The 25,643-nt window shown below is 37.4% G+C and overlaps 1 protein-coding gene across 3 annotated transcripts in view; it reads right to left on the minus strand.

The window, feature by feature from the left end:
• Positions 1 to 25,643, minus strand: part of LOC136857887 (F-box/LRR-repeat protein 20) — a 201,344-nt gene that overhangs the window by 142,701 nt on the left and 33,000 nt on the right. For all 3 annotated transcript variants that reach the window (XM_067136925.2, XM_067136924.2, XM_067136923.2), the window contains 2 exons: positions 25,482 to 25,561; positions 4,998 to 5,131 (listed from right to left, as the gene is read on the minus strand). In XM_067136925.2, coding sequence (XP_066993026.1) covers positions 4,998 to 5,131; positions 25,482 to 25,561 — 214 coding nt within the window. The remainder of the gene's footprint in view (positions 1 to 4,997; positions 5,132 to 25,481; positions 25,562 to 25,643) is intronic.

Raw genomic sequence — 25,643 nt, forward strand, 5'->3', positions numbered from 1 at the left:
ATAAGAGTTTTTTATTTAAATTTAAGAAATAGTTCTTAACATATTAGATATAGGGACATGTTTCACCCATAACGAGGGCATCATCAGCCTAAAAATCTCATACCTGAAAGAAAGATAGATCAGGATCCTGATTGCTCTTATACCTAAATAAGAGGATACTGTTTTTGGAACAAATGTGCATAAAACGACTAGCAAGTAGAATATAGTAGTTATAAGTACTTTTATGACAAAGTCTTATAATCAATCCTTATTGTAGATCTTTACAAATGTCTCGTTTTTTAAAATGTGGTAACAAGTGGTTAGTTAAAAGTTCAAAAAGAATACGTAAATTGCTGTGTTGAAATAAAATTTGGTGAATATGGTGCCTTATTCTGGAGATGGTGTAAGGAGCTTATAATACCTTAATATTTAGGATAAAAGTCACTCTTAGTGGTAGTAAGTTGTTTGTCGCATTATCTTTTCATATAAAATTAACATCGTCTGCATAAATAAAGCTCTTTGTCCCTTGTGGGCGAGGCTGATCATTGGTGTAAATGTTGAAAAGTATAGGTGCTAGCACACTCCCTTGTCGAAGGCCATTCTTTATGTTCCTCCATCTACTCCTCTGGCCTTGGAATTCAACAAAAAACCTTCTGTTCTGTAAAAAGCACTCAATTATTTGGGCGAGTTTATAGTCCTTAGTTATACTATGCACTTTATGAAGCAGTATATGGTGATTAACTGTATCGTAGACTGATGTCAAGTCAACAAAAACTACTCCAGTGACTTATTTTCATAGCCGTCTTCTATATATTGTGTGAGGTGCAGTATTTGAGAAGTACAACTTTTCCCTGGTTGAAAGCCGGCTTGTTCTGGTATGAGTAATGGGTCTATCACTTCAGAAAGTCTGTCCAGAATCATTCTCTCTAAGATTTTGTATAAATGGCACAACAAAGAGATTGGTTGGTAGTTCTTTGGATCACCTGGGTTCTTGCCAGGTTTCAATATTGCTATAACTCTTGCTTTTCTCCACAGTTTAGGAATTTCACAATATTTGATGCAGTTGTTGAATAAGTCCAAGAGCCATTGCTTACTGACAGGACCAAATATTTTGAGTTGCTCAATACAAATGTCATCAAGGCCTGCCGCCTTACCATTTTTGCATTTATTCAGCACTCTATATAGATCTTCCATAGCAAACTGGTTAGAGAGAATGCTGTTTCTCTGATTCGTCGGATTTTCTTCTTTTTGTTTTGATCCTCTCCTAGCTTCATTTGATTTGCCTTTCTCTATGGGCTGACTAGCTATTTGATTTGCAGAAACGTTGCTGTGTACTAAGGTCTTAGTTGTATCATTACTGAGGTGCCTAAGTAACCTCCACGCATTGTAACAGTTTCTTCCCATATCCAGCTCTTCCATTAATTTAATCCATTAGTTACGTCTGGATTCAGAAATGGAGGAAATAACACAATGTCCGCCGTGGATAGTTTCATCACTGAAAGGATCTTTTTTGAAAAGGTCTTGATATTCTTTCAGCAAAGTGGATGTTTCAGAGGTAAGACTTTGAATGTAACTCGTCCTACATCCTCTAGGAATAGCTTTTCTGGAGCAATACTGGATTACTTCCAAGAGGTCTTCATATGCCTCTGGAACGGGATTAATTGTTGTAATCCCCTCATCAACCATTGTGGTGAATTTTTGCCAGTCTGCCTTCTTGAAATTGTACCTTCGCTTGAAGTGCGCAGTGTGTGGCCAGACTGCTGGTACCAACTGACACATAATTGGGCGGTGTTGCAGAGTTAGGAATTGGTGTACAAATTAACTTTATGCTTTGATTAGCTAAATTCTCGCTCACAAAAAAAAAGATCAGGGTTGTATCCACGTTGCCATCTATCACTATTAAAAGATGGAGGAAGTTTATTATCATGGATCAAGGATAGTCGATGCAGTTCTGCCCACTCTAGTATGGCATCTCCATTTAAATCATCTTGAGAATAGCCCCAAACAGTGCTATGACTATTGAAATCGCCAACAATAACAGACGGTTTCCGACTGCTGAAATTAGCAGGAGGATTAAATGAGAATACCTCACTGGGAGGCTTGTAGACAGAGGAAATTACAAGGTTACTAACTTCTACAGTAATTATTTCAATGCTATTTTGTTCTGTGATGGAAGTCGTAAGAATCTTAACCTACTAATGCCCACCGTATGATATATCATACGCAAAATGTGCTTTCCAAATTGCGTTATATCTCACTGTGACTGTTTTGCAATTTTTAAAGGTATCATTTAGCGCATCAGGGACGCAAATAATGTTTCCTCGCTAATGGCATTGTTGTTTTCCTCCCGTTACGATGATAGTTGGCAAGAAAGTGTGGGTAGCACAGCAGGCTGACAAAAATAACGCACCAGTGCGTATTTATAATTATTGTGGAATTGAGCTATGAAAAATTAATCATATTTCAGTATATTTGTTACGGGAATAGTATGAGGATTTGACCTCATATGATAGTTACTATCTTTACTGAACGAGATGGCATTCAAACACAAATATCTTTTAACGTATGAAATATCATACGCTGGGCATTCGCAAGATGGAATTTTTCAATTTCAGATAAAATACAATAACAGATGGAGAGGCAATTCTGAACATTCTGGACAGCTTAGAAAATGTTGATTGTGATAATGACCCATTTTCAGAAGCAGATGAAATATGATTAGTGCTTACGGGAGCTCTTGATGGCAATGACAGTGATCAAGACGATGGGCCTAGTGACGATGATGATTGTGCTACAGCTTGGGATGTAGGGAAGGGTGTACTTAGACAGGAAATCGAGGTCAGAAGGTAAAGAAAACTCCATGTGGCTTAGAAAAGTGACTTGATGTATGCACTTTTGAAAATTCAGAGAGAGTATTTACTGCAGCTGATGAGAATAAAGTACCACTACAGAAGGCTCCTACAATTACAGAATCCATTGATGTATCTTCCGAATGGAATAAATCCAGGAATCCACAAAAGAAAGTAACGAAAGTAAGAAATTGGGTAAACAAGGAGCTTAAGAAGTCAGTGAAGTTTACAAAGAGAGATGTGCCAGAACCATCATGCGTTCAAGAGTGGAGTGTCAGTAAGTTCACTCCAGTGCTTTGTTCAGTTCCATATGATGAAGTGATTACTAAATGGTGATGGAGAGAATCATGAAAACAAACAATACGATGTTTTCTGTGGTTATTGTTACTAACAAGTTTCTGTTGAATTACAAAAACAACAGTAGGCTTCAAAATTAGCTTCAGATGCTAACACATCATATGATAGGTGGGAAATAGGGACTTTTCCCACGAGTATTCCTTGCCCCTTAGGGTTCTGAATTATTTAAATTCCATCTATAAGATCAGTATTCTGTTTTTAGTTCTAATTTATGTTGCAATAAATTATTTTTGTTCTTAGTAAATCATAACTATATTTAGTGTAATATGTTACCCCCTACTGTCCAGCGTATGATATATCATACGCCAAAAAAATGGTCCTTAAAATTGAAATATTCAGATTTTTTAAGTATTCTTGCTTCAAGGATTGGTTATAGATGTAATGTTGAAAAAAGTACAAGAAAACTCGAAAAAAATATTTTCTGGGCATTAATGGGTTAAGATCTGGTTTGGCAAAGATGGCACTACCATACTGGCCGTGAGGTCTTTCGGCCACTAATTTCATTCCTCGGATCTTAGGGCGCCGTTGATGAATGTCCCTATGTGTTTCCTGAACACATAATAAATCACATTTGTGGGTGTAACAAAGGTTGTGTAATAGCTCTTCTTTACACGTTGATAATCCTTCTATGTTTACAGAAATAATTACAATGATTGGCTCTGATACAAGCCCTTCCCGATTGTTGGAAAACATCTTACTCATCTTATATGAATTGTATTGTTTCTGGAATGCTGACGTTCAATTAGGTAATGGAAATTCAATTCTGACTACCTATGCAGGGGCACCACGAGCAGGAATCAGCTTCACCCCCACTAAACCACTGTCCTCCTAGATCTTGTTTGAGTGGTCCAAACAAATGGTAGTCTCAGGGCGATTGATCTGGACGGTACGGAGGGTGTTCCACAGGTGTCCAGAGAATTTCGTCCAATTTTTCCCGTGTTAAAGCAGCAATATGCAGCCTTGCATTGTCATAGAGAAGAATGACGTTCTGGATTGGTTGCCGGCATGACTTGATGCACTCTGCAGCTTTTGCTTCACCCAAAACGCGACAGTAATAGGCTGCATTAATTGTCCTTTGTTCGTGAAGAAAACCCATCAGCAAAACGTCCGCAGAGTCTCAGAAAACTATTGCAAGCACCTTTCCAGCAGATGGGCGTGTTTTGGCCTTGACCGGACCTGCTTCGTCCCTTCGCTGCCACTCCATGCTTGCTTGCTTGCTTAGACTCTGGGGTGTAATGATGCACCCAAGTTTCATCAGAAGTCACAATACGAAGTAAGAAATCATCTTCCTCTTCATAGCAATGCAGGAGTCTCTGACAAAATTCCTGGTGTACTGTTTTTTGCTCCTGGTTGAGGAGACGAGGAACCCACCTGGAGTTCATCTCGGATGATGGTTTGAACACTTCCGCAACTGCATGATAACGGGGAAAAGGCCTTGAATTCTTGAACTTCACAGAATAAATTGCACCTTCAGATAGCAAGCCATTAGCCTCAGAAAAGCTCAGTTTTGCTTGCCGGTTAGCAGTCAGACTGCAGAATAACACAATGAGCCCGTTTGTGCTTTTATTTCGCATTCCATTCAGAAGTTAGAAATGTATTTGTTGTTTAGTGGTACAGTGAAGGATAGTGAATATTTGACACATGATAGTCAACATCTGGAACATAATTGTGTGAAGTTTACCAGCATGGTGCATATTTATCTTGTGATAGCCTAATTATGGATATGGGAAAAGTTGTGAAATTCCTTACTAATGAAAACAAAATTAATTTCTAACATAAAATATAAAATGAACATTAAAAAAAGACACTTACAATAGTGCATCTTCTGGAAACTGGAAAGTAACAAAACCATAGTTTTTCCTGCCACCATTTTTCTTTCGTGATATATGGCAACTCTTCACCCTTCCAAACTGACTAAAGATGAACCGTAAATCATGGTGTGAAATCTGAAATGTAAAAAACAGTGTATAACAATCTTCTCAAGAAAAATATAACCATAAAAATTTATTTAAAAATGTTAGCACATTCAAAATATAATTCACCGTTAAGTGAAGTTAGAAATGTATTTGTTGTTTAGTGTACAGTGAAGGATAGTGAATATTTGACACATGATAGTCAACATCTGGAACATAATTGTGTGAAGTTTACCAGCATGGTGCATATTTATCTTGTGATAGCCTAATTATGGATATGGGAAAAGTTGTGAAATTCCTTACTAATGAAGACACTCAGCCTGATTTCAGTATCAGTGATGAGCAGAACACATTTTATTTGTTTCAAATGCACTTATAAACACAGTATTCTCCCACCAGTTAAACTGGAAATTTTACACAAAAGTAAAAGACTGATGACAAGCTTGCACAACTCTTCTAAAATTGCAAATCCATTTTGATGATAATTTGATTCTAAAAGTCCTGTAAATGAACTAACAGACTTACATAATATCTTTATCATAGACTATTTGCCACTATCATTGTGGCATCATATACTTCCACACCTCTTAACTCAAAAACCAAGCCTAATAAAAATCACTTCTAATACCTTCCATACTGAGTCCATTATTCTTCTACACATGGTTTAACAGTAAGGTACCTTTAGACAAATTCCTCACATGTACAAGAAGAAAATATTTTACATAAATATGAATCCAAACATCATGAAGGTGGGCATAATCAACCTTATGATTGACAGGAAAGGCAGAAGAAGCAGTGGATTTTATGGAGAAAGAGGAAATGATGGGGTTGAGCAAAGTTAAATGGAAGGGGGAAAGGAAAGAAGAGAATGAGGAAAGTATATACACTATACTGGAGTGGTGGTCAAGAGACAAAAAATGGAGTTAGCCTGATCATTTCAAAACAGAAGAGTACACGGGGGTACCAAAAAAAAAAAAAACTGTATAACATTGCCATGAGCAAAGCTTGTGTAGTACGCATTTCTGCCGCTAGGCAGATCCCAGTTCAATACGGAAACAGAAATGAAGTTTATATCTTTTAATATAGCACAACTCATTGCCAGGTCAGTGCCGCTTGTGTTGTCAACCTGGCTTGTTCTGTTCATCTGCAGTGTATTGCTTTTGCTAGCACTGTCTTGTTCTTGTTTCGTTTTTTAAGATGGTCAGTTTAAGTGAACTACGTCCAAACCATTCATTGGGAAGTTTTACGAAAATTGAGCAACAGCATTCCTCAAAATAGACCCGATTTGTGGCAGACAGGTTCGTCCACCACGACAACGCACCTGCACACACAGCCATCTCTGTTAGACAGTTTTTGGCTAAAAATTGCATGGTTCCGCTGCCCCACGCCTGACCTGCGTCTATGCGACTTTTTCTTATTTCCACGCATGAAAAGGGGCATGAAAGGGCACCGATTTGACAACATTGAAGAGGTCAGGAAAGAAACAAAGGAGGAGCTGTCAGCCATTTCTACAGATGACTACAAAAAAAATGTTTCGAACAGTGGAAGCACCGGTGAGACGTGAGTATTTTGAAGGGAATAAGGTTGTTATGTAAAAGAAAATCACTTTTTTTTTTGGTACCCCTTCGTTTGTGAATAGGCTAGAGTATATCAGCGACAGGATAACCAAAATTAGACTGAGAATGAGGATCGAAGTGAAGGACTTCATACAAGTGTATGCATCACACACAAGGAAAAAAGAGGAGGGTACTGAGGAATTTCCGGAGAAAATAGAATAGAAAATAACCGAGTGATTATAATGGGAGACTTTAATGCACAGGTGGGAAACAAAAGACAAGGAAAGAAAGAAGTAATCAGACCATACGGATATGGGAAAAGGAATGAAGGAGAGAAACTAGTTGAGCTTCGAGAGAGGAATGGAATGATTGTGAGCAACACAGTTTCAGAAGGAAAAAAAGCAGGAAAATTACAAGAGTTGGCTGGGGTGAAAAAAGAATAAAATCAATAATTGATTACTTTCTGTTGGAAAGCACAAATCACAGATAGTTTATTGATGTAACAGCTTTACCAGGAGAAGCATTCGATGGAGATCATAAAATTGTGATAGCAAAAATGAAGAGAGAGTAAAATAAAAGTGTGGAAATTAAAAAGAAAAGAATGTACAGGAAGAATTTGTGAAGAGACTGAAACAACAAATTCCAATTACTGAAGTAAGAAATGTGGAAGATGAATGGCCCTACTTAAAAAGTGCATTTGTAAGTGAGGAAGAGAGTGCCCGTGGTAGAACATCGATGAGAGTGAAAGGAGACAACGTGGTGGAAAGAGAAGATCAGAGAAGCAGCAGTGAAAGAAAATTAGAAAGGATGGCAGGAATGGAATAGAGACAAAGAAGCAAAAGAGAGTATCTTGATAATGAAAGGAAAGGTAAGAAATTGGTAAGGGAAGAAACGTTAGGGAGAGTTTACACAAAAGATGGAAACAGACAGAGCTGGCAGTAAAAGAATTATACGAAGTAATAGGAAAGAAAGAGTTTATACAAATCTGATGAAAGAGAAAGATGGACAGTTGATAACACATCCAGAAGAAACAAAGAGAAGATGAAAGGTGTATTCTGATTAACTGCTGAATGTGAGAAGTTGTACAGAGGAGACAGAAGTAATACAGTGCGATGACTGTAGATGATATAACCATATCAGAGGTGGAAATTAGCAGACCGTACAATAAAATGGATGAAATTCATGTAGAAATGACAAAGGCTCCTGGACCTGTTGAACGATAGTGGGTGTACAGATTGTTAAAGTATGTATGGAAGCAAAATGTGTGCCAGAAGACTGGGGAGTGGGAATAATACCAGTCTTTAAGGGGGACAAAAAAGTGTGTAATAACTGTAGAATCACAAGGGGCAAAAATACTGGAAAGAATATTAGTGAGGAGAATGAGAAGAAAGGAAAAAGGAAGGTAGCAAGAGGAACTTTTTGGTATTTGCTTTACCACGGAAAACCATCTTCAGGGCTGCCGACAGTGGGGTTCAAACCCACTATCTCCCGATTACAGCAAGAGGAACAGTATTGGCTGTAGAGGTGGAAAATCTACAGTACAGTGGACCCTATTCTCAGCATGAGGCAATTAATGGAAAAGAATTGGGAATATTGAAAGGATCTGGTCACAACATTCACAGATCTAACAAAGGCATATGACAGTGTACCCAGAGAGAAGGGCCAGGGTCGAAAAAGAGACTGGGTACACAAACTGTAGAAATGGTGCAAGCAATGTACAAAAACTGTATCAGCAGCAAGCAGACTTCATTTGGAAAGACAGAAATGAAAATCTACAGCCTGTTTCCAGTCATTCAGCCGGGTCAGGAATGGAATGAAGCCCCCATCTAGCAGCGAGGATAGTTATTGTGCCAGCTGCCAAAGCCTGTCCCACTCCTTTGGTTGGAAAGACAGAATGGTTTAGAAATGAAACTGGACTAAGACAGGGGAGTGTGCTTTGGCCTGCTTTTGTTTCTAATGGTTATGGACAAAATTGTACAGGAGTCAAAGCAAGCATATGGGAATAGAGAAATACAAGTTATTACTATCTGTAGGCAATAATGTGGTCTGAGGAACAAACAGCAAAGAAGTGCATGCACTGAAAAAGAAAATCTAAAAGTATGGTAAACAAATCAGAGCAGAGAAAAGAGACACCATGGTGATATCCAGAGGAGAAAGACAGGGGGAAGGCATTGTGAAAATTGGTGGTCAAAGCCTTGAAATTGTTGATAGTTTCAAATACCTAGAGAGTGAATTAATGCAGAATACAAGGCAACTAGCAGGTAGGTATCCTCCTCAGAGGAAACCCTATCCAGGGAGTGGCCCCCCTGCCTACGTGAGTCCCAGAGCACACCAACGCGGTGCGTAGCATCTGGTAAGGGTCCCCATTTAGTGTTACAAGTGAAACGGCATCTACGGCGGAGAAGGTGGATTTTGGTACGATGGAGGTGGCAGAAGAGGCAGACCTAAACCTCAGGGATAAATACAAGTACAATCTAAAGAGTCCAATGGCTTCGGGCAGAGGAAACTGTTTAGGAGGACTGCTGGTCCCTTGGTGGAGGTAATACCATAAAAATCCATCTAGCAGCGTCTGCACTCCATCTTAGGGGCGGCTGCAACAGGCATCTCCTTTCCCGTACTAGAGGAAACCTGAAAGAATCCCGGCATTAGGTATAAATTGCTTTTGGGTGTGGCGAGCCCAATGTACTAATATCCCATAAAATGATTGAAAGTCGAGGCTGCGATGAAGAATGCAATCAAATGTCTTGACTTTTGACAGCAAGACAAAAGAACTACTAGAATACATGGAAAAGGACATTGCATTGTTGGGATTGAGTAAAACGAAGTGGAAAGGGACAGAAAAGACTGAGGAAGGGGTTTCAGTTATTTTGGAGTGGAGATGCAAACTGCAATAATGGCATGCATTTTACTGTGAGGGAAGATCTGGTACAGTATATACAGAAGGTCTACCAAGTAAATGACAGAATCATGAAAGTCAGACGAGACTTGGAAAGCGGAGTGCAAGATTTTGTCAAGTACATGCACCTCAGATATTAAATGTCGAAGAGAGTCTAGACGAGTTCTTGGAGGAACTGGAGAGGTGCAGAAGATCTCAAGAGAGAAGTGGTGATAATGGACGTCCGATTATGTGCCGATTTCAGAACCCTTGAGATCAAAGCTCTGCTGTAACTGTTGCTCTCAAAGGTGGTTCTCAAGGTGTTAATTTCCTCTCGTAGATCTGACGCTTCACAAATCCTCCTGGCCCTCCAGGGCCAGGAGGATTCATTCTGAAATCGGCACATAATCAGACGTCTGTTAAGAAAAAAGATGTAAAAGGAACTGCTTACCTACCTTACATACATAACACGACGGATCGTATTGCTAAAATCTTACGTAGGTACCATGTACGAACTGTTTTTGGAACATCCGTTAAGATTAGGCAACTCCTGCGACCAACTAAGGATAGTTTGCCTAAATTACAACAACCTGGTATCTACAGAGTTCCCTGTATTTGTGGCAAGGTTTATATTGGGCAGACTTGAGAACGGTGTGTACTCGCAGAACATACCAGATGTATCAGACTCCACCAACCTGATAAATCAGCTGTTGCTGATCATGCCCTAACACCTGGTCATGATGTCTCGTTCCAAGAAGTGGATGTTCTTGCCAGTATAAAGCAATATCGCCCAAGAATTATCAGGGAGGCGGTTGAAATACGTAAACATCCAGATAATTTCAACCGCGATACAGGTTACAACCTCAGTGAATCATGGCTACCTATAATCAGAACCATTAGAGAGTAATGCTTTGCTGTTACTATTCATTGTCTCTAGCATTGGGCTAAAATGGCGTCCCCTTTACATCTTTGGGCACCATTGGAAGCTTCCTTGTTGCTTTTTCCTAGCAACCATCAATACATCGTTTCTTTTCTCTTTTGTCTCCTGATGAAGAAAGGCAAGGTTCCTTTTGAAACGTTGAGTGTGTTTATAATTATTTCAAATCAAATCAAATCAAAATCTCTTTATTTGCAAATGAGGTGTCTACCTCGGTGGCAAATGGTACTAAAATACATTATTGTCAAACACTAAATTTTAAATTAACAAGGCACGAAGAAAATTTTCCTAGAATACAATATTATACAATTTACGCTAATAATTTGTTCTATTAAACACACACATCATCCTTAATAAATTTATATTGTTTACAAAATTCTACTTATAATATTTTACAAACATAGTCAACTCATATACAGTATGTGAAATTACTTCTAATAATAATATACAACTGGTATAAGATTAAAATTAACATTGAATTTATTTACATATTTATATTTTACCCATTTTGGAACCTAAGTAGCATAACGACCTGCTGCGTCTTAACCAGAGCCCCTTTTGCCACCACTTTTCAGAGTTCCTGAAGGGCCTTCACAGCTACCGTAGCGGTCCCAGGGCCCTCGAAGTCCCCACGACTTCACCCCTACAGGCAGTCCCCTACTTGGGCTGTCCAAACTCCATAGACCAGGGGATGGAATTAATTTAATCACACACATTTTTTATTTACAATATCCTGCACTGGTCAAATGCCCTCTAACATTTCATTTATCTTCTCTCTTGTTGTTTATTCTCGTCTTGAATATCTGTACAGATTTTGGAAAAGGATCAAACACTACCCCTGGTAAACTGTTCCACTCCTTCCCAATGAATGAAAATTTACCCCAATCGCTTCTGCTAAAATTCCTTCTAATTTTGTACTTGTGGTCAGTTCTACCAATATAATTATTTTCCAACTGAAGCCTCTCACGGATATCTCTCCATGCTGCTTCTCCTGTATAGACTCCATATAATCCTGTAAGTCTAGTTTTCTCCCTTCTCTTACTTAAAGTTTCCCAACCAAGTTCCTTTAACATTTCTGATACACTACTCTTTCTCCTGAAATCCCCTGTTACAAACCTTGCTGCTTTCCTCTGCACACCATCTAGTTCTTTTATTAGGTATTCTTGGTGAGGATCCCAAACACTGTTTGCATATTCCAATAATGGACGAACCATACTTAAGTAACTTTTTTCTTTTAATTCTTTGTTGCATCCTTTAAGTAGCCTCATTATGACATGTAACGATCTGTATGCTTTCCCAACAATGTCATCAACATGACCCTTCCAGTGCAAATTACTTTCAAATCTCACACCTAAGTACTTGCACTTGCCACCTTTTGGGATAACTACCTCATCCAAAGTATATTCAAATTCAGTTTTAAAGCTCCTGTTTGTAAATGTTGTAACAGTTGATTTGCCTCCATTAATCTTCATATTATTTTCTTCAACCCATTCTTGGATACTCTCAAGGTCCCTTTGTAATTCTGAGCAATCCTCAATGTTATTTATTTCCCTATAAACAATTATGTCATCTGCATACAATCTTATTTTCAATGTTATATTGTTCCCTAAATCATTTGCATATATTAAAAAAAGTAACGAACCGATTATACTGCCCTGTGAAATTCCCTTCCAAACTTTCTCTTCCTGTGATATATTATTTCCTACTTTGACTTTCTGAACCCTTGAATTTAGAAATGTTTTTATCCAACGTATAACCCTTACGTCCAATCCTATTCCCTCCAATTTCTTTAATAATATTCCATGTTCCACTCTATCAAAGGCTTTGGAAAGATCTATGGCTATGCAATCTAACTGGCCTTCTGAACCCAACTGATCTGATATGTCCTGCTAAAATCCCACCAGCTGTGCCTCGCAAGAAAATTTCTTTCTAAATCCATACTGGCTCCTCATGAACCAATTTTTATCATCACATATCCCTCTGATGTACTTTGCTATTAAACTCTCCAGTATTTTACAAACTATACTGGTCAGGCTGATTGTCTGTAGTTCTGTGGTTTCCTTTTATCACCCTTTCCTTTATAAATTGGTATTATTATAGATTCCTTCCATTCCTTTGGTATTACACTATTATTTATGACATAGTCAAAGAGAAATTTTAAATAAGGCACTATGTACCACCCCATTGTCTTTAATACCTCCCCAGTAATTTGATCACTTCCTGCTGCTTTTCCTTGCTGAAGCAGTTGGATTTCTCTGAAAATATCTTCATTTGTGAATGAGAAGCTTCTTGTTTCCCTATGTGTCTCTCCCTCTCTATCTTCTGTTATGGTTTCCAAGTCCTGACAATCTTCTACTGAATCTCTGAATTTCCTACTAAAGAGGTTTGCTTTCTCAGTATCTGTTAAATAGTGTTCTCCCACCATTGTAGGAATTTGGATTCCTTTTCCTTTTTGATACCTAATATATGAATGCAGCTTTTTCCATTTCCCTTTGTGGTCATTACCCTCTTGAAGAATGCCATTCATATAATTCTCTTTTGCTTCCTTTTTCACTCTATTCAGTTCCCTCATTAGCTGTTTTCTAGTTTCTCTATTCTCCCTACCCTCTTTGATTTTCCTGTTTACTATTCTACATTTTCTTTTTAATTTTCTTATTTCCCTTGTATAATAAACAGGGTCTGAGGTAATTTTACCCTTCTTAACAGGTACAAATCTCTTCTCTCCTTCCCAAATGATTCCCTTAAATTTAGCCCAAAGTGTATCCACATTACTCCCTTCACTTATCCAACAACTGAATTGTGATTTAAGGTAAGTCCCAAATTCATCAACTTTAGTTTTTCTGTACAATTTCTTGTCTTGTGTGACCCTCTTATTAAGCCTTTTTGGTACCAGTCCTACATCCATTATTACAGCCTTATGGTCACCTATTCCTTCAATTACCTCAGTTTTATCAACAATTTCCCATGGTTTAACCAAGAATACATCTAGTAAGTTATTAAGACGAGTCAGTTCTTGTACTACTTGTGTAAATCCTCCCTCCCAAATTAACTTATTTGCCAGCTTCTGTTCATGGGCTTCACTTGCAGCTCCATTCCATTCAACTTCAGGCAAGTTTAGATCTCCCCCAATTATTACCATATTATTATTGTTTAACTTCAGGCAAGTTTAGATCTCCCCCAATTATTACCATATTATTATTGTTTTTATGAGTATAACCTATTATTTTCTCAAATATTTACATGTCTCTTTCCTCTCTTCCAGGCCTGTATGTTCCTATAATTCCCACCTCCTTCATATTATGACAAACTAATTTTATCCCTAATATTTCATCCCTTTCATCGGTAAACCATTCATGTGAACAATAAGTTTCCTTCACCAGAATAAACACCCCCCCTCCCTTTTTATCTCCTCGGTCTCTACGATAGACTTTGTACCCTTCTGGAAATACTTCTCTATTACCCACCCCTTCTCTCAACCACGATTCCACTGCTATCACCACATCAGTCTCATAAGATTCCATCAATGTACCAAATTTTAATTGTTTATTTACTACACTCTGACAGTTTACCAAGAGCAATCTCAGACCTCCTTCCTCCCTAAAATTTGACTGTTGCAATTGGGTAACGTTTGACTCATGAGTTGAGAACGTCCCTGGAACCCAGATCCTTGTACATAGATCTTGATTTAAGGGTCTGGGTTTTCTGGCAAGTTTCCCTGTATGTGCCAGTTTAGTGGTATGGGTTTTCTTAAGTACAGATTAGTTTGCAAATCTCTGTTGATAATTGTAGCAATTTGTCTACAGAGATTTGCTTTTCCATTACCATTCAGATGTAACCCATGCCTAGTGAACATTTGCCTGCCAAGACCTAAAGTATCTACTACATAGACATTTCTAAAACTCTTACATAATCTCTTCATTTTTATATTTACATCATGTACAGCTTTGTTCACACATGAGTCCTCTAAAAGGTCATACCTAGGTGGCACATTAACTACAATTACTTTCGAGTCAGGTAGTTTGGAAATCTTACCTCTGAGAGTCTTAATTAGTTCCTCACCTTCATTTGAAGCAATGTCATTTGTACGACTCACAATCACCACATAATTGTCCTTCTCTAACACAGGATCACAACTTGAAAGGACGTCTTCAGTTTTGGCACCTAGTTTTATTAGTCCTAAAACCTCAGTTTCTGGATTCTGCAGCTCATCCTTGATGCCTTCTGCCATACCCCGCCCTTGACTGTCTGCGTAGAGATGAATCTTTGGCGATCTTGACCTTCGGTTTGTTTTCTTCTTCTGTAGGTTACCTCCACTGGATTAAAACTGATTTTGAAAACTTGGTGTGTCTTCTTCTGGAACTTGCTGCAATAACTGAAATCTATTTTAGCACTGCAAAGAGTTTTTTCCCGGTTTTAAGTTGTACGTAGTTTCTCCCATATGTTTAACATTAGGCCTAAAATGGCTACGCGTCACTTCCGTCCACGGCGATCTTTCTTCTCCAATGCCTTCTTTATCTTCCAGTTTCTTTAATCTGTCCTTTAAGCTTTCATTTTCATGTTTCAGAGCGCATAAGTCTTCTTGTAGCACTCCTAAAATCTTAATTATAGTTTCGTATGTCTCTCTTTCTTGTTGTTCTGCCTCACTATCCGTTTGTTTACACTCGGGACACAGCCACTCACTTTCTTCAATATCAGTCCTATTTACAATATTTGCACAACGAAAATGGTACCATTCATCACACTTACGACAGAATCCCATTTTTTACTACTCTTCTGCATTTGCCACATTTTTCACTGCATCTTACACCATTATCTACTACGGATATCACAGACTCACACACAGTAGTCGCCATCTTACTTCTTACATGGCATAAGCCCAAAAATACAACTCATGAATAGTTACACGGGCCGTGAAAGTCTAAATGATAATATTAGGAGGATACTTCTAATTTTTCCTTTGTAAAGTGAAAACCGTCAACACGGAATGATTCTAATATCTTGTAATGTATCTCAAAGATACGAAGAACATAGGGGTGAGTCTCATATGGCTATATACATTTATCTCTATCTTCTAGCTTCCCTCTTTTCTCAATAATTCACTTCAAATTACAGTATTTCTTTTCAGATATTCACCTCAAACCAAATCAAATAATAGACCACTACATCTGACGAAAAGGAATACCTATTCAAATTATCAATGTTCCCTTCAAATTACATATAAGTCATTACCCATATTACATAGAACAAACATAAATTACACTAGCCAACATGATTTTGTGGTAAAATAGAAAATATGTCATTCTTATGGAAATCACTGCCCCGATTCCAAAAATGATGCTATTTTTTCCTATCACGTCTAGTTTTGATGCAATTCAGTGTTTTAGTATCTGCATGAATTCGTTAGATGTAATGTTGAGATGTTCTCGGCAACTTTTTTTAGAATACAATTATGTGATTTGATTTGTTATTGTTTGCATTTCATTATAGGTTTATTGCAGTCTAAATTTTCATTTTGTCATTGGGGGTTTCCTGGTAAATTCATAACAAACTCCCCCAGATACGCAACAGACCGCAAGGTATGTACGATTGAAGATTAAGACAGTTGAGCGTTTGTCTTTCAGATTAGATTACTTGAATAAACAGACGTGTTAAAAGCCCCAGCCCTTATGCAATGTTTATGATTGACTGATAAAGCAGTTTCCTTTGAAAGATAACAGTGTTGCTTGAGACGGGCTCCAAGAAGTACCGGTACGTGTTTAGTGCGTCTTTTAAAGTTCACATTCATTTAATTGTAGGCCTATCATGTGCGCAACATTTAATGTAATTTAATTTCAAATTGATCACTAATAAGTGAAGTTCTAGTGTTTTAACACCATCATGGCTAGTGTTTCAGGAGTGCACAGAGGACTGTGTAAACAAAGTCCTAAAAAGTTTTGTTACAATTGTGGAGTTCATGTGTTCGATTCCAAGGTGCGTCAAATAGACTAGTTTTTAAAGAAACTTTATTTTTTAAATTTAAAAGCAACTGTACAGCCGAAACTAAATAGGCGCTTTATGCTTCAGTTTAACGAATTTCAATATACATTAAAAATATAATACAAACTATCTACTTGCTTACAAACCAGCATTTGTAATGCATGTAAAATTTGATTATGTTTTGCAAGCTGAAATTTAGATTAATACATCAAATTTAATCAATACTAAGTATCAACAATTTTACGTAAGAACAAATAACTTTTTGTAAAAGTGCCACTAAACCAGACGTGATACACCAAAACTTTTTTTTTCTCGAATTCTGCGTTAAGAAATTCATAAAACCCACCTATTTTTGTTTTTACCGCACAAAGAGTTTTTTTTTTTTTTTTTGCAGGCTAGTGTTATAAATAAGATGCTAGTCAATACAGATACGAATGTCAACTCCCAGATCAACTCAGGAACATTTGGCTGCTGTAGGAGCAACGACATAGTTCGGCATCAACCACAACAGTTTTGATGCGTCATTTAGTTTCAAGTTTGGATGTGTTGTTCGGACTTCATCAATTTTTTAAGTTAAGATTGTAAATTGTAGCATACCAAAGTGTTTAATTAATTATTGGTTATATGTGTACATATGTCTTCCAACTGTAGCGTAGCTGAAGAAGACCCAATATATACGGGGTCGAAACTAGTCCCAGTTTTATAAGACAATATACAAGCTTATGGTACTGAATAGGTGAACCCTTCTCTACCCTTTGATAGTGATCAGTTGTCAATACAGACCGTAATGAAACTCATAACTTATGATCTTCTCAAGCATATGCTCTCCCATTGCTGAATTTCTTTTATGTTTGACTGCATTAACATGTTCTTTGTACCTTCCAGCCAAACTTCTTCCAGACTGTCCTACGTATTGTTGCCTACATGTTTGGCATGTCAATTTGTAAATTCCTGACGTATTAAATATACATTTATTCTCTATTTTTATCTGAATTGAAAATTATCTTGTTAGTTATTATCAGTTATGTATGTGACATTTATGTTCCTTTTTCTGAAAATTTTAGCCGGCTGATGAGTGTTTATTTCGAAAAGTTAGAACTGCAAATTTCTTTTTCCCCTTTCGATCTTTAACTAATGTTTTTGGTTCATTTTTCACTGTATTTATCATTCTATTAATAAATTTTCAGCAGTATCCATTGTTATGAGCAATTTGGTGGATTATATTTATCTCTCTATTATAATTCTTATTAGACATAGGTGTAAACATAGTTCTGTTAATTAATTTTTAAAATGTTGCCTTTTTATGCTGACCTGGATGATCGGAGTCATTTCTGATAACGGTATCTTTCCGAGTAGCTTTTCTGAAAATTTGAAAATTGAAATGACCCGAGTTTCTAGTAACTTAAATCTAAATAACTCAGAGTTCCATCATTCTCAGATTCCATCGTAAAACGTACTTGTTTATCCAAAGTATTTAAATACTGTAATAGACCATCAGGTTTAACCTTTTTTCGTCGATAATAAATATATCAACGTATCTTAACCATGTAATCAATCTGTCTATTTTATCCACTATTTTATTATATTCCATGCAATCCATGAATATGTATGCTAAATTAGAACTGCAAATTTCTTTTTCTCCTTTCAATCTTTAACTAAAGTTGTTTTTGGTTCATTTTTCATTTTATCATTCTATTAATAAATTTTCTGGAGTATCCATTGTTACTAGCAATTTGGTGGATTATATTTATCTCTCTATTATAATTTCGTGTGATATGAAAAAAAAAAAAGAAGTACCAGAAGATTGGAGAAAGAGTCTGATAATCCCGGTATTCAAGGAGGGTGATAAGAAAAAAATGTAGCAAATATAGGGGAATCACCCTTAGTTCACATGTAGCAAAGATCTTTGAGATAATATTAGAAGGAAGAATGAGGATGAAAGTAGAAAAGTAAATGGAGGAAGAGCAAAAGGGATTTAGAAGAGATAGATAAACTTCTGATCTAGTATTTGAGAAAAGATGGGAATTCAGGAAGGATTTAGTGATGGCATTTATAGATACTGAGGAGGCATATGACAGTATACCATGGCAACTGGTCTGCTTGATAAATAAAAGACCGTAGACAGAGCAGAAGTACAAATGATCAAAGCCATGCATGAAAAGTGTGCAAGTACAATAGACCCTTAATAATTTGAAATCGGTTAATTCAAAATCTCGCCTAATTCGAAGAAATTCTTGTTCCCGGAAACATGAGATACAGTTTTGCATGTTATTTAAATTGTTTAATTCGAAATACAGATAATTCGTAATTTGAAGAACAATGTCGGTCCCATTATCGAAATTCAGACTTAATTCAAAACTGCCCTTACATTTGAAAAAAAAAAATTATTTTACAGAATAGGCCTAATTTAAATACAAAATTTCTCCGTCATGAATGAACGCATCTTTCAGAACGTGCAGGGGTAGATTTCCGCATTTTCACTCACTTCGGTGTGTGTACAATGTGCTTCATATTTGCTAAGTTCGAGTGAAATGTAATTCCTTTGTATTAAGCGTTTTAACCCTCCAAGTGATATGAGTCGTTAATAACGACTCATTTATGCCTTTGTGAAATTATAAAGTCATAATTAACGACTCATTTCTTTAGAGCCGTGTTGCTGGGCAACCATTTAATGAATGTCGTCGAACTTTGCACTAATCAATAGTTCAGTTCATTGGCTATTTCGATTCATCTAGCTGAATTATCGAATAGGTTTTTTTTGCTTATGTAACTGTCTAAAAAAAATCTTAGCGTCAGTCGCTCGAAGCGTCACACCGCATGGCAGTGTTCTAATGTTGTTCTACTTGATTGGTTAGTGTTTCAATAAACTAAAATGTGCGATCCATGTTGTTCTGACGATATTCGGGATATGTTAGAAGAAGATTATGAAAATTATGTTTTCAGTGATGACAGTGATTTGCCAGGTGACGAAATACCAAAAGCAGTTTCTTTGAGTGGTGACTCGTCAGAAAACGAGGATGATAAAAAGAAAGCGAAGCAAATTCTGGTGCCCTAAGTGTAATTGTGGCATTCATCCTACTTGCTACCATAAGTTGAAACACTTCTACAGGCCCATAGTAAAGGGGAGGAAAAGAAAAACTCTTGCAAGTGACTCAAAGTAAAGAATTATGCCCGACGAGATGTACATAGTTTTGGTTTTTTGTACATAACTTTCTGTTCTTTAGTTTTACGGTAAATATGTACTCTAAGTCTTTTGTTGCTAACAAAATGGTGAACATTTTATACATTTACCTTTTGTTTTGGTCTTTTATAGTTTTGAAACTACGTACAGTGGAATTTGAAACATTGGTTTTTTTTTCAAAAGTGAAAAAATGTAATTCACCACCCGCAATAAAATGGAATCAAGGCATGTGCCCAATATTATTACATAATCACATTCGCTAGTTTATACTGAATAAAAAGATATGTAATATGATATATTTTACTGTCATTTTGTATTTTGTTATGAATTTTTAAAAGAAACTTGTACTAAGACGTTACAGTCGCTTATCACTTAAGAGGTTTTTACGAATCACTTGGAGGGTTAAGGAATGCCACAATATCACATACCAGGCAGTATGCAGAGAAACAAAATCTGCAAACAGTGGCAATGCCGACAGTTGGCGAAAGAGCGTGGCTCATATAATCACTTCGTACGCACCAAACATTATTGTCAGTGCCAACGAAAATGCAATCTTTTCTTAATGCCAAGCCCAAAAGGACTTGAAGTTTTAATAATAATGCTTTTTGCTTTACGTTCCACTAACTACTTTTACGGTTTTTGGAGACGCCAAGGTTTTTTTTTAACGTTGCACTAACACATCGAAAGTTTTCGGTGATGGAAGGGTAGGAGATTGGGAAGGTAGCAGAAGGTACAGCCCCAGCATCTGCCTGGTGCGAAAATGGGAAACCACGGAAAACCATCTTCAGGGCTGCCGACAGTGGGGTTCGAACCCACTATCTCCCGAATGCAAGCTCACACCTCCGTGACCCTAACCGCACGACCACCTGGAGACGCCGAGGTGCTGGAATTTTGTCCCACAGGAGTTCTTTTATGTGCCAGTAAATCTACAGACACAAGGACTTAAGGTTTTAAAGGAGAGAAGTGCCAGCCAGGAAATCATATAAGGGTAGGGGTCACTGTAGTGTGTTGTAATGCAAACGAAAACTAGAGACTTTCTCCCCTCGTCATAGGAAAGTTTGATTAGCCACGATGTTTTATGGGCGTCAGGCACTTTCCATGCAAGTACAAGGCATCTAAAATGCATACAGCACAGTAATCCAACGAATAAAGCACTTGCACACGAGAGCCAGTATAGATATCTCGTCTTTGAAATTTTTTTTTATTTTTTTATTCATTGCATGAAGTTATGTTTGCCATAGAGTCATCCAAGTGCATTATTTGAACACTCTCCATGGCTAAATGGTGAGCGTGCTGGCCTTTGATCACAGGGGTCCCGGGTTCGATTCCTGGCAGGGTCGGGAATTTTAACCATCATTGGTGAATTTCCCTGGCATGGGGACTGGGTGTACGTGTCGTCTTCATCATCATTTCACCCTCATCACAACACGCAGGTTACCAACAGACATCAAATCAAAAGACCTGCACCTGGCGAGCCAAACCTGTCCTGGGATCTCCCAGCACTAAAAGCCATACGCCATTTCATTTTCATTTGAATACTGTAAATGCACCTTGTCAGACGGATACATTTTGGAAATCGTTTTTATCCATGACATTTGAAAGGTTTAAACTGTGAATCAAGGTTGATTGCATGCAGTAACGGGTCTTAGAGTAGTTTGTGACGCCACAAGGGTTGGCATTTCTGAATTAAGAGTTGGTGATTCATTCGAAATCAAGTAGTTTGAAGTCCCTTCTTTGCATCCCAATGACTTTGAATTAACAAGGTTTTACCGCAGTGTGAAAACTAAAACAGAACAAACAGGTTCAATGTAAAAAGAGGACTTCAACATGGAAGCAGATTATCCCCTCTATTCAACACACTCATGGATGAAATCCACAAGAAAATACAACAAACAATAGGAAGCAAAGAGACTAAGGCCTTACTCTTAGCAGACAACATAGTAATATGGGGAGAAGATGAAACGGAAGTACAAGTTACTGTATGGAAACAGGAGAGAGAGAAAAAACGGAATGACAATAAGTGTCAAGAAGAGTAAGACAGTAGTGATAATGAGAGGTAATGGAGAAGGAAGAGAGAATACTGAAGTAAATGGAAGACAATCAGAAGTTGTAAAAAGAAGTGAAGCTTCCACGATGTGCAGAGTTATTTAGTTCTTCTGGGTTGAACCGTGTTGTTGTTTTCTGCACATCAGTGGCGTGCGGTGACCCTCGGGACTAGTAAAGCACTGTATTAAAGTGAAGCGTAACTAATTGGACAATAACAACATTAACAAATAAATATTTTGAAGTCATTTTCACCCAGTACAATTTAGTATTGCACATGCAGTAAGTTATATGGTAATTATTATAATAACAAGTGTAATTGATTTTAATATAATGAAATAATGCATCACAAGTCTATGCAGTGCAAAGCCACACTTTAGGGATGTGTGTGTTCAAAAATGTGATGAAAGAATCTGTTAAGACAAACTTCCTACTATAAAAACAGGGGGGGGGGTAAATCTATTGCCAGGCTGAGTCCCTCAGACCAATGAGGCGCTGGCCTTCTGACACCGACTTGGCAGGTTCAATCCTGGCTTAGTTCGGTGGTAACTGAAGGTGCCATATAGCACTATTAATTCGTTTTTCAGCCGGATGCTAACAAAATGCTTGCCATACAATTTCTGTAGACTTGTAAATTCATTTTTAGGAAACATTTTACTGTAGTCCTGAAAAAAGGCCTAGAAAGTGCAAATTAGAATGATCTTGGAATTGGGTTTGAAAATGAGAACAAACATTGTCAAAAATTTCAAAGAAGATTTGCCTGAAATTTATATTTCTTCAGTTAGAAGGATCTCTTACATCAGAAACATTTTGCTGGTGAATATCGTCAACACTTTCTCTTAGATTTGCAATTTGATGTTGAGTTTCAGTGATTTTCTGCCTAAAGTGCACAATGTAAAATGACTGCTTTTGAAGAATGCTGAATAAAACATCTGTGGAAGAAAATTTTTTGTCGAAGATATTAAGAAAGAAACAGAAAGTAAAATCTTCTAATGAAGAGAGGAAACCGAATACAGGCACAAGAATATTAGGTTCTACTTCCTGTGGATTATTTAGCATGGCAGTGAACGCATCACACAGTTGAGATTTGTTCCTCGACACTGTATTTACGAGACTAGAAGAATAATTCCACCTTATGGGTGAAACTCTTGGAAACTTACACTTCAAAGCTCATCGAAAAATTCAGCTTGTTTTGGAGATCTCGGGAAAAAAAAAATGAAGCAAGTCCATTCAAAGTACTTAAAAAGTACCATACATTCAGGTATCACACTGACACTTTGTGATAAAACCAAGTTCAGAACATGGGCATAACAATGAATTCATAAAACCTCGGGATGAGATTCTTTTATTGCTGCCAGTGGTTTCACGTCGCACCGACAGATAGGTCTTATGGCGACGATGGGATAGGAAAGGCCTAGGAGTTGGAAGGAAGCAGCTGTGGCCTTAATTAAGGTACAGCCCCAGCATTTGCCTGGTGTGAAAATGGGAAACTATGGAATGCCATCTTCAGGGCTGCCGACAGTGGGATTCGAACCCACTATCTCCCGGATGCAAGCTCACAGCCTCGCGCTCCTAACCGCATGGCCAACTCGCCCGGTCGCCATTTAAACATCTAAGACTTAAATTTAAACATCCCGCCATGGCGACTGCCCCATCATAGGATTGAGCAACTAATTTGTGATTAATTCTGAATTCCGTTAAGGACTGTTTAATGATCTCGGCTATTGCTGGAGCTCTGCGATTACAAGAGATATTTGAGCCTTGTTTGAAACGTGTCAGTTCGTCTACAAATACTGCTACAAAATTTGCCAATTTCAGTTCATATTTTACTAGCAGTTTCCCGCTGGCTCCGCCCGCAATGTGCAAAGTATGGTGTTGTTCGTTACTATCCTCACGGATGTATTTGAAAGATTCGAGTTAATGAAATAAAGCACATGATCTGCTGTGGTAATAGGATGTAATATGTCAACAAAACACCTGAAAATACATCACACAAAGAAATTGAATTAAACGTTCCTTGGAACAACACTACGCGCCGAACTGTTAAAAAGTCCTTAAAAGATCTTTGCCGTGGACACAAATGTACTCATAACTTTTTTCAGAATCTACATATTTAAGTAGTTATTACCTCAAATAAAGCGCTTGATTTGATCATATACAGTGGTTTCTAAGTTGACACGTGAAGTATTTTCATATAATTTGATTATTGATTAACATTAAAAATAAATTCAGTTTAAAATAAAATTTACCTCAAACTTATAACCAATTTCTCCTCTGGGGGTATACTGGTTCTCATACAAGTAAGCATATGGATGGAACGTAACTAATGCCCTGGAGCATTTTTTGTCCAATGACTATGTAACTCAAAAACAACATACATTTTACAAGTGATATAAGCCACTTTCTTCACATGTACAAGGTCATTTCTGATCAAGTAATGGCCAAATGTGATTCATAATATGTTATCAGATTCATACGAAATAAGAATGGCGGCAGTGGGTGTGTAATATATTAAGTGACAAAAAAAACAAATTTATGTGAATAATATCCACAATTCTTCAGGAATATACTGGTCAGTACCATTAAAAACTCAGGAAAGCATTAAAACCAAATCTAATTAGCACTCAAACAGTTACAACTAAATAAATAAGAGAAATAACATCATGGTGCTCGTGTGCTCCCCGTGTGCAAGAAAAACAATCAACAGGCTATAGGCTGTGATGCTAAATGTGAACGTTGGTTCCACGAACGTGCGTAAAAATGAACAAAGAAACTCTCCAAAATTTCCGTCAGGAAGAACAATTCCAATGGTCGTGTAAACGTGGACTGCATTGCACAACCTAACATAAATGAAGTTTCGGCAAACTTTTCCAAACAACTTGAAGAGTCCCTCAAAGTACTAATGGAAGAAAACAAAGAATTATGGAAATTAGCAACCTTTCAGTTACTTTCTGACAAATCCTATTGTGGTGATCGAGCAAAGAAAAGGCCAATTTTATACTTAATTCGCCCCAGTTTAGAAAGCCAAGAATAATGGCCGAGAGGATTTGTCGTGCTGTTCAATTCTTTTATTATTTATTCTCCTCCAAGTTAAATAAATTACAAAAGTAATTATAAACTCTTCCTCCAATCTATGTCAGGGTCCATATTACATTGTATCAGCAATCGCACTGCAGCTCGTTCACAGCCACGTGTGTTTTGGAAAGGGTTGCTGCTGAAACTGCAACCGACTCGGCAAAAACCGCTCTGTGTGTGCGCGCGCGCGGTGGGGAATCTACAAACATGGTGATCTCACAAGTTAACTAGTTAACCTAGGATTCTGTGGATGTTAGCACTTCAGTACGTACCTTAATAAAGAGGCCATGGATCTGGATGTTAGTACTACAATATGTGCCTTAATAAATGGAACATGGATCTGGTTGTTAGTGCTGCAGTAAGCACCTCATTCAGAAGGCCATGGATCTGGTTATTAGAACAACATGCACCTTGATTAGAAGGCCATGGACTTTAATGTTCATTCTATAGTACGTACTTGATAAATAACTAATTCTGTTCAATGCACATGTATAGAACAAAAACTAAAATTATCTTTAAATTTGGGCCCAAAATATGAAGACCATGCAAACACTAACCTCTAGATATGGTCTTACTCTTGAGCTTCAATTTTTTTATATAATTTTTATTATTTTTATTGCAACAATCTGGGAATTCATCACTGATATGTTAAATTAACTAAGGTGGCAAAACGAGAGAGGAATGGACATGTCTTACCCAATATGTTCAACAACAGTAACAAAGATATCAGAAGTTCTTACCTTATTTGGCAAATTGCCAATAAAAAGTTTTCTCATCGGTGGGCTATCATCAGGTACGGTATTGCATTTTTCACTCTCATCTGAAAGAAAAATTAACATAACAAAATATCAACATCCAAGTGTTCATCTTAAAGCTGAACATGGATTCATTTCACACCAATA

Source organism: Anabrus simplex, chromosome 1 (assembly GCF_040414725.1).
Source record: "Anabrus simplex isolate iqAnaSimp1 chromosome 1, ASM4041472v1, whole genome shotgun sequence".
Classification (NCBI taxonomy): Eukaryota; Metazoa; Arthropoda; class Insecta; order Orthoptera; family Tettigoniidae; genus Anabrus; species Anabrus simplex.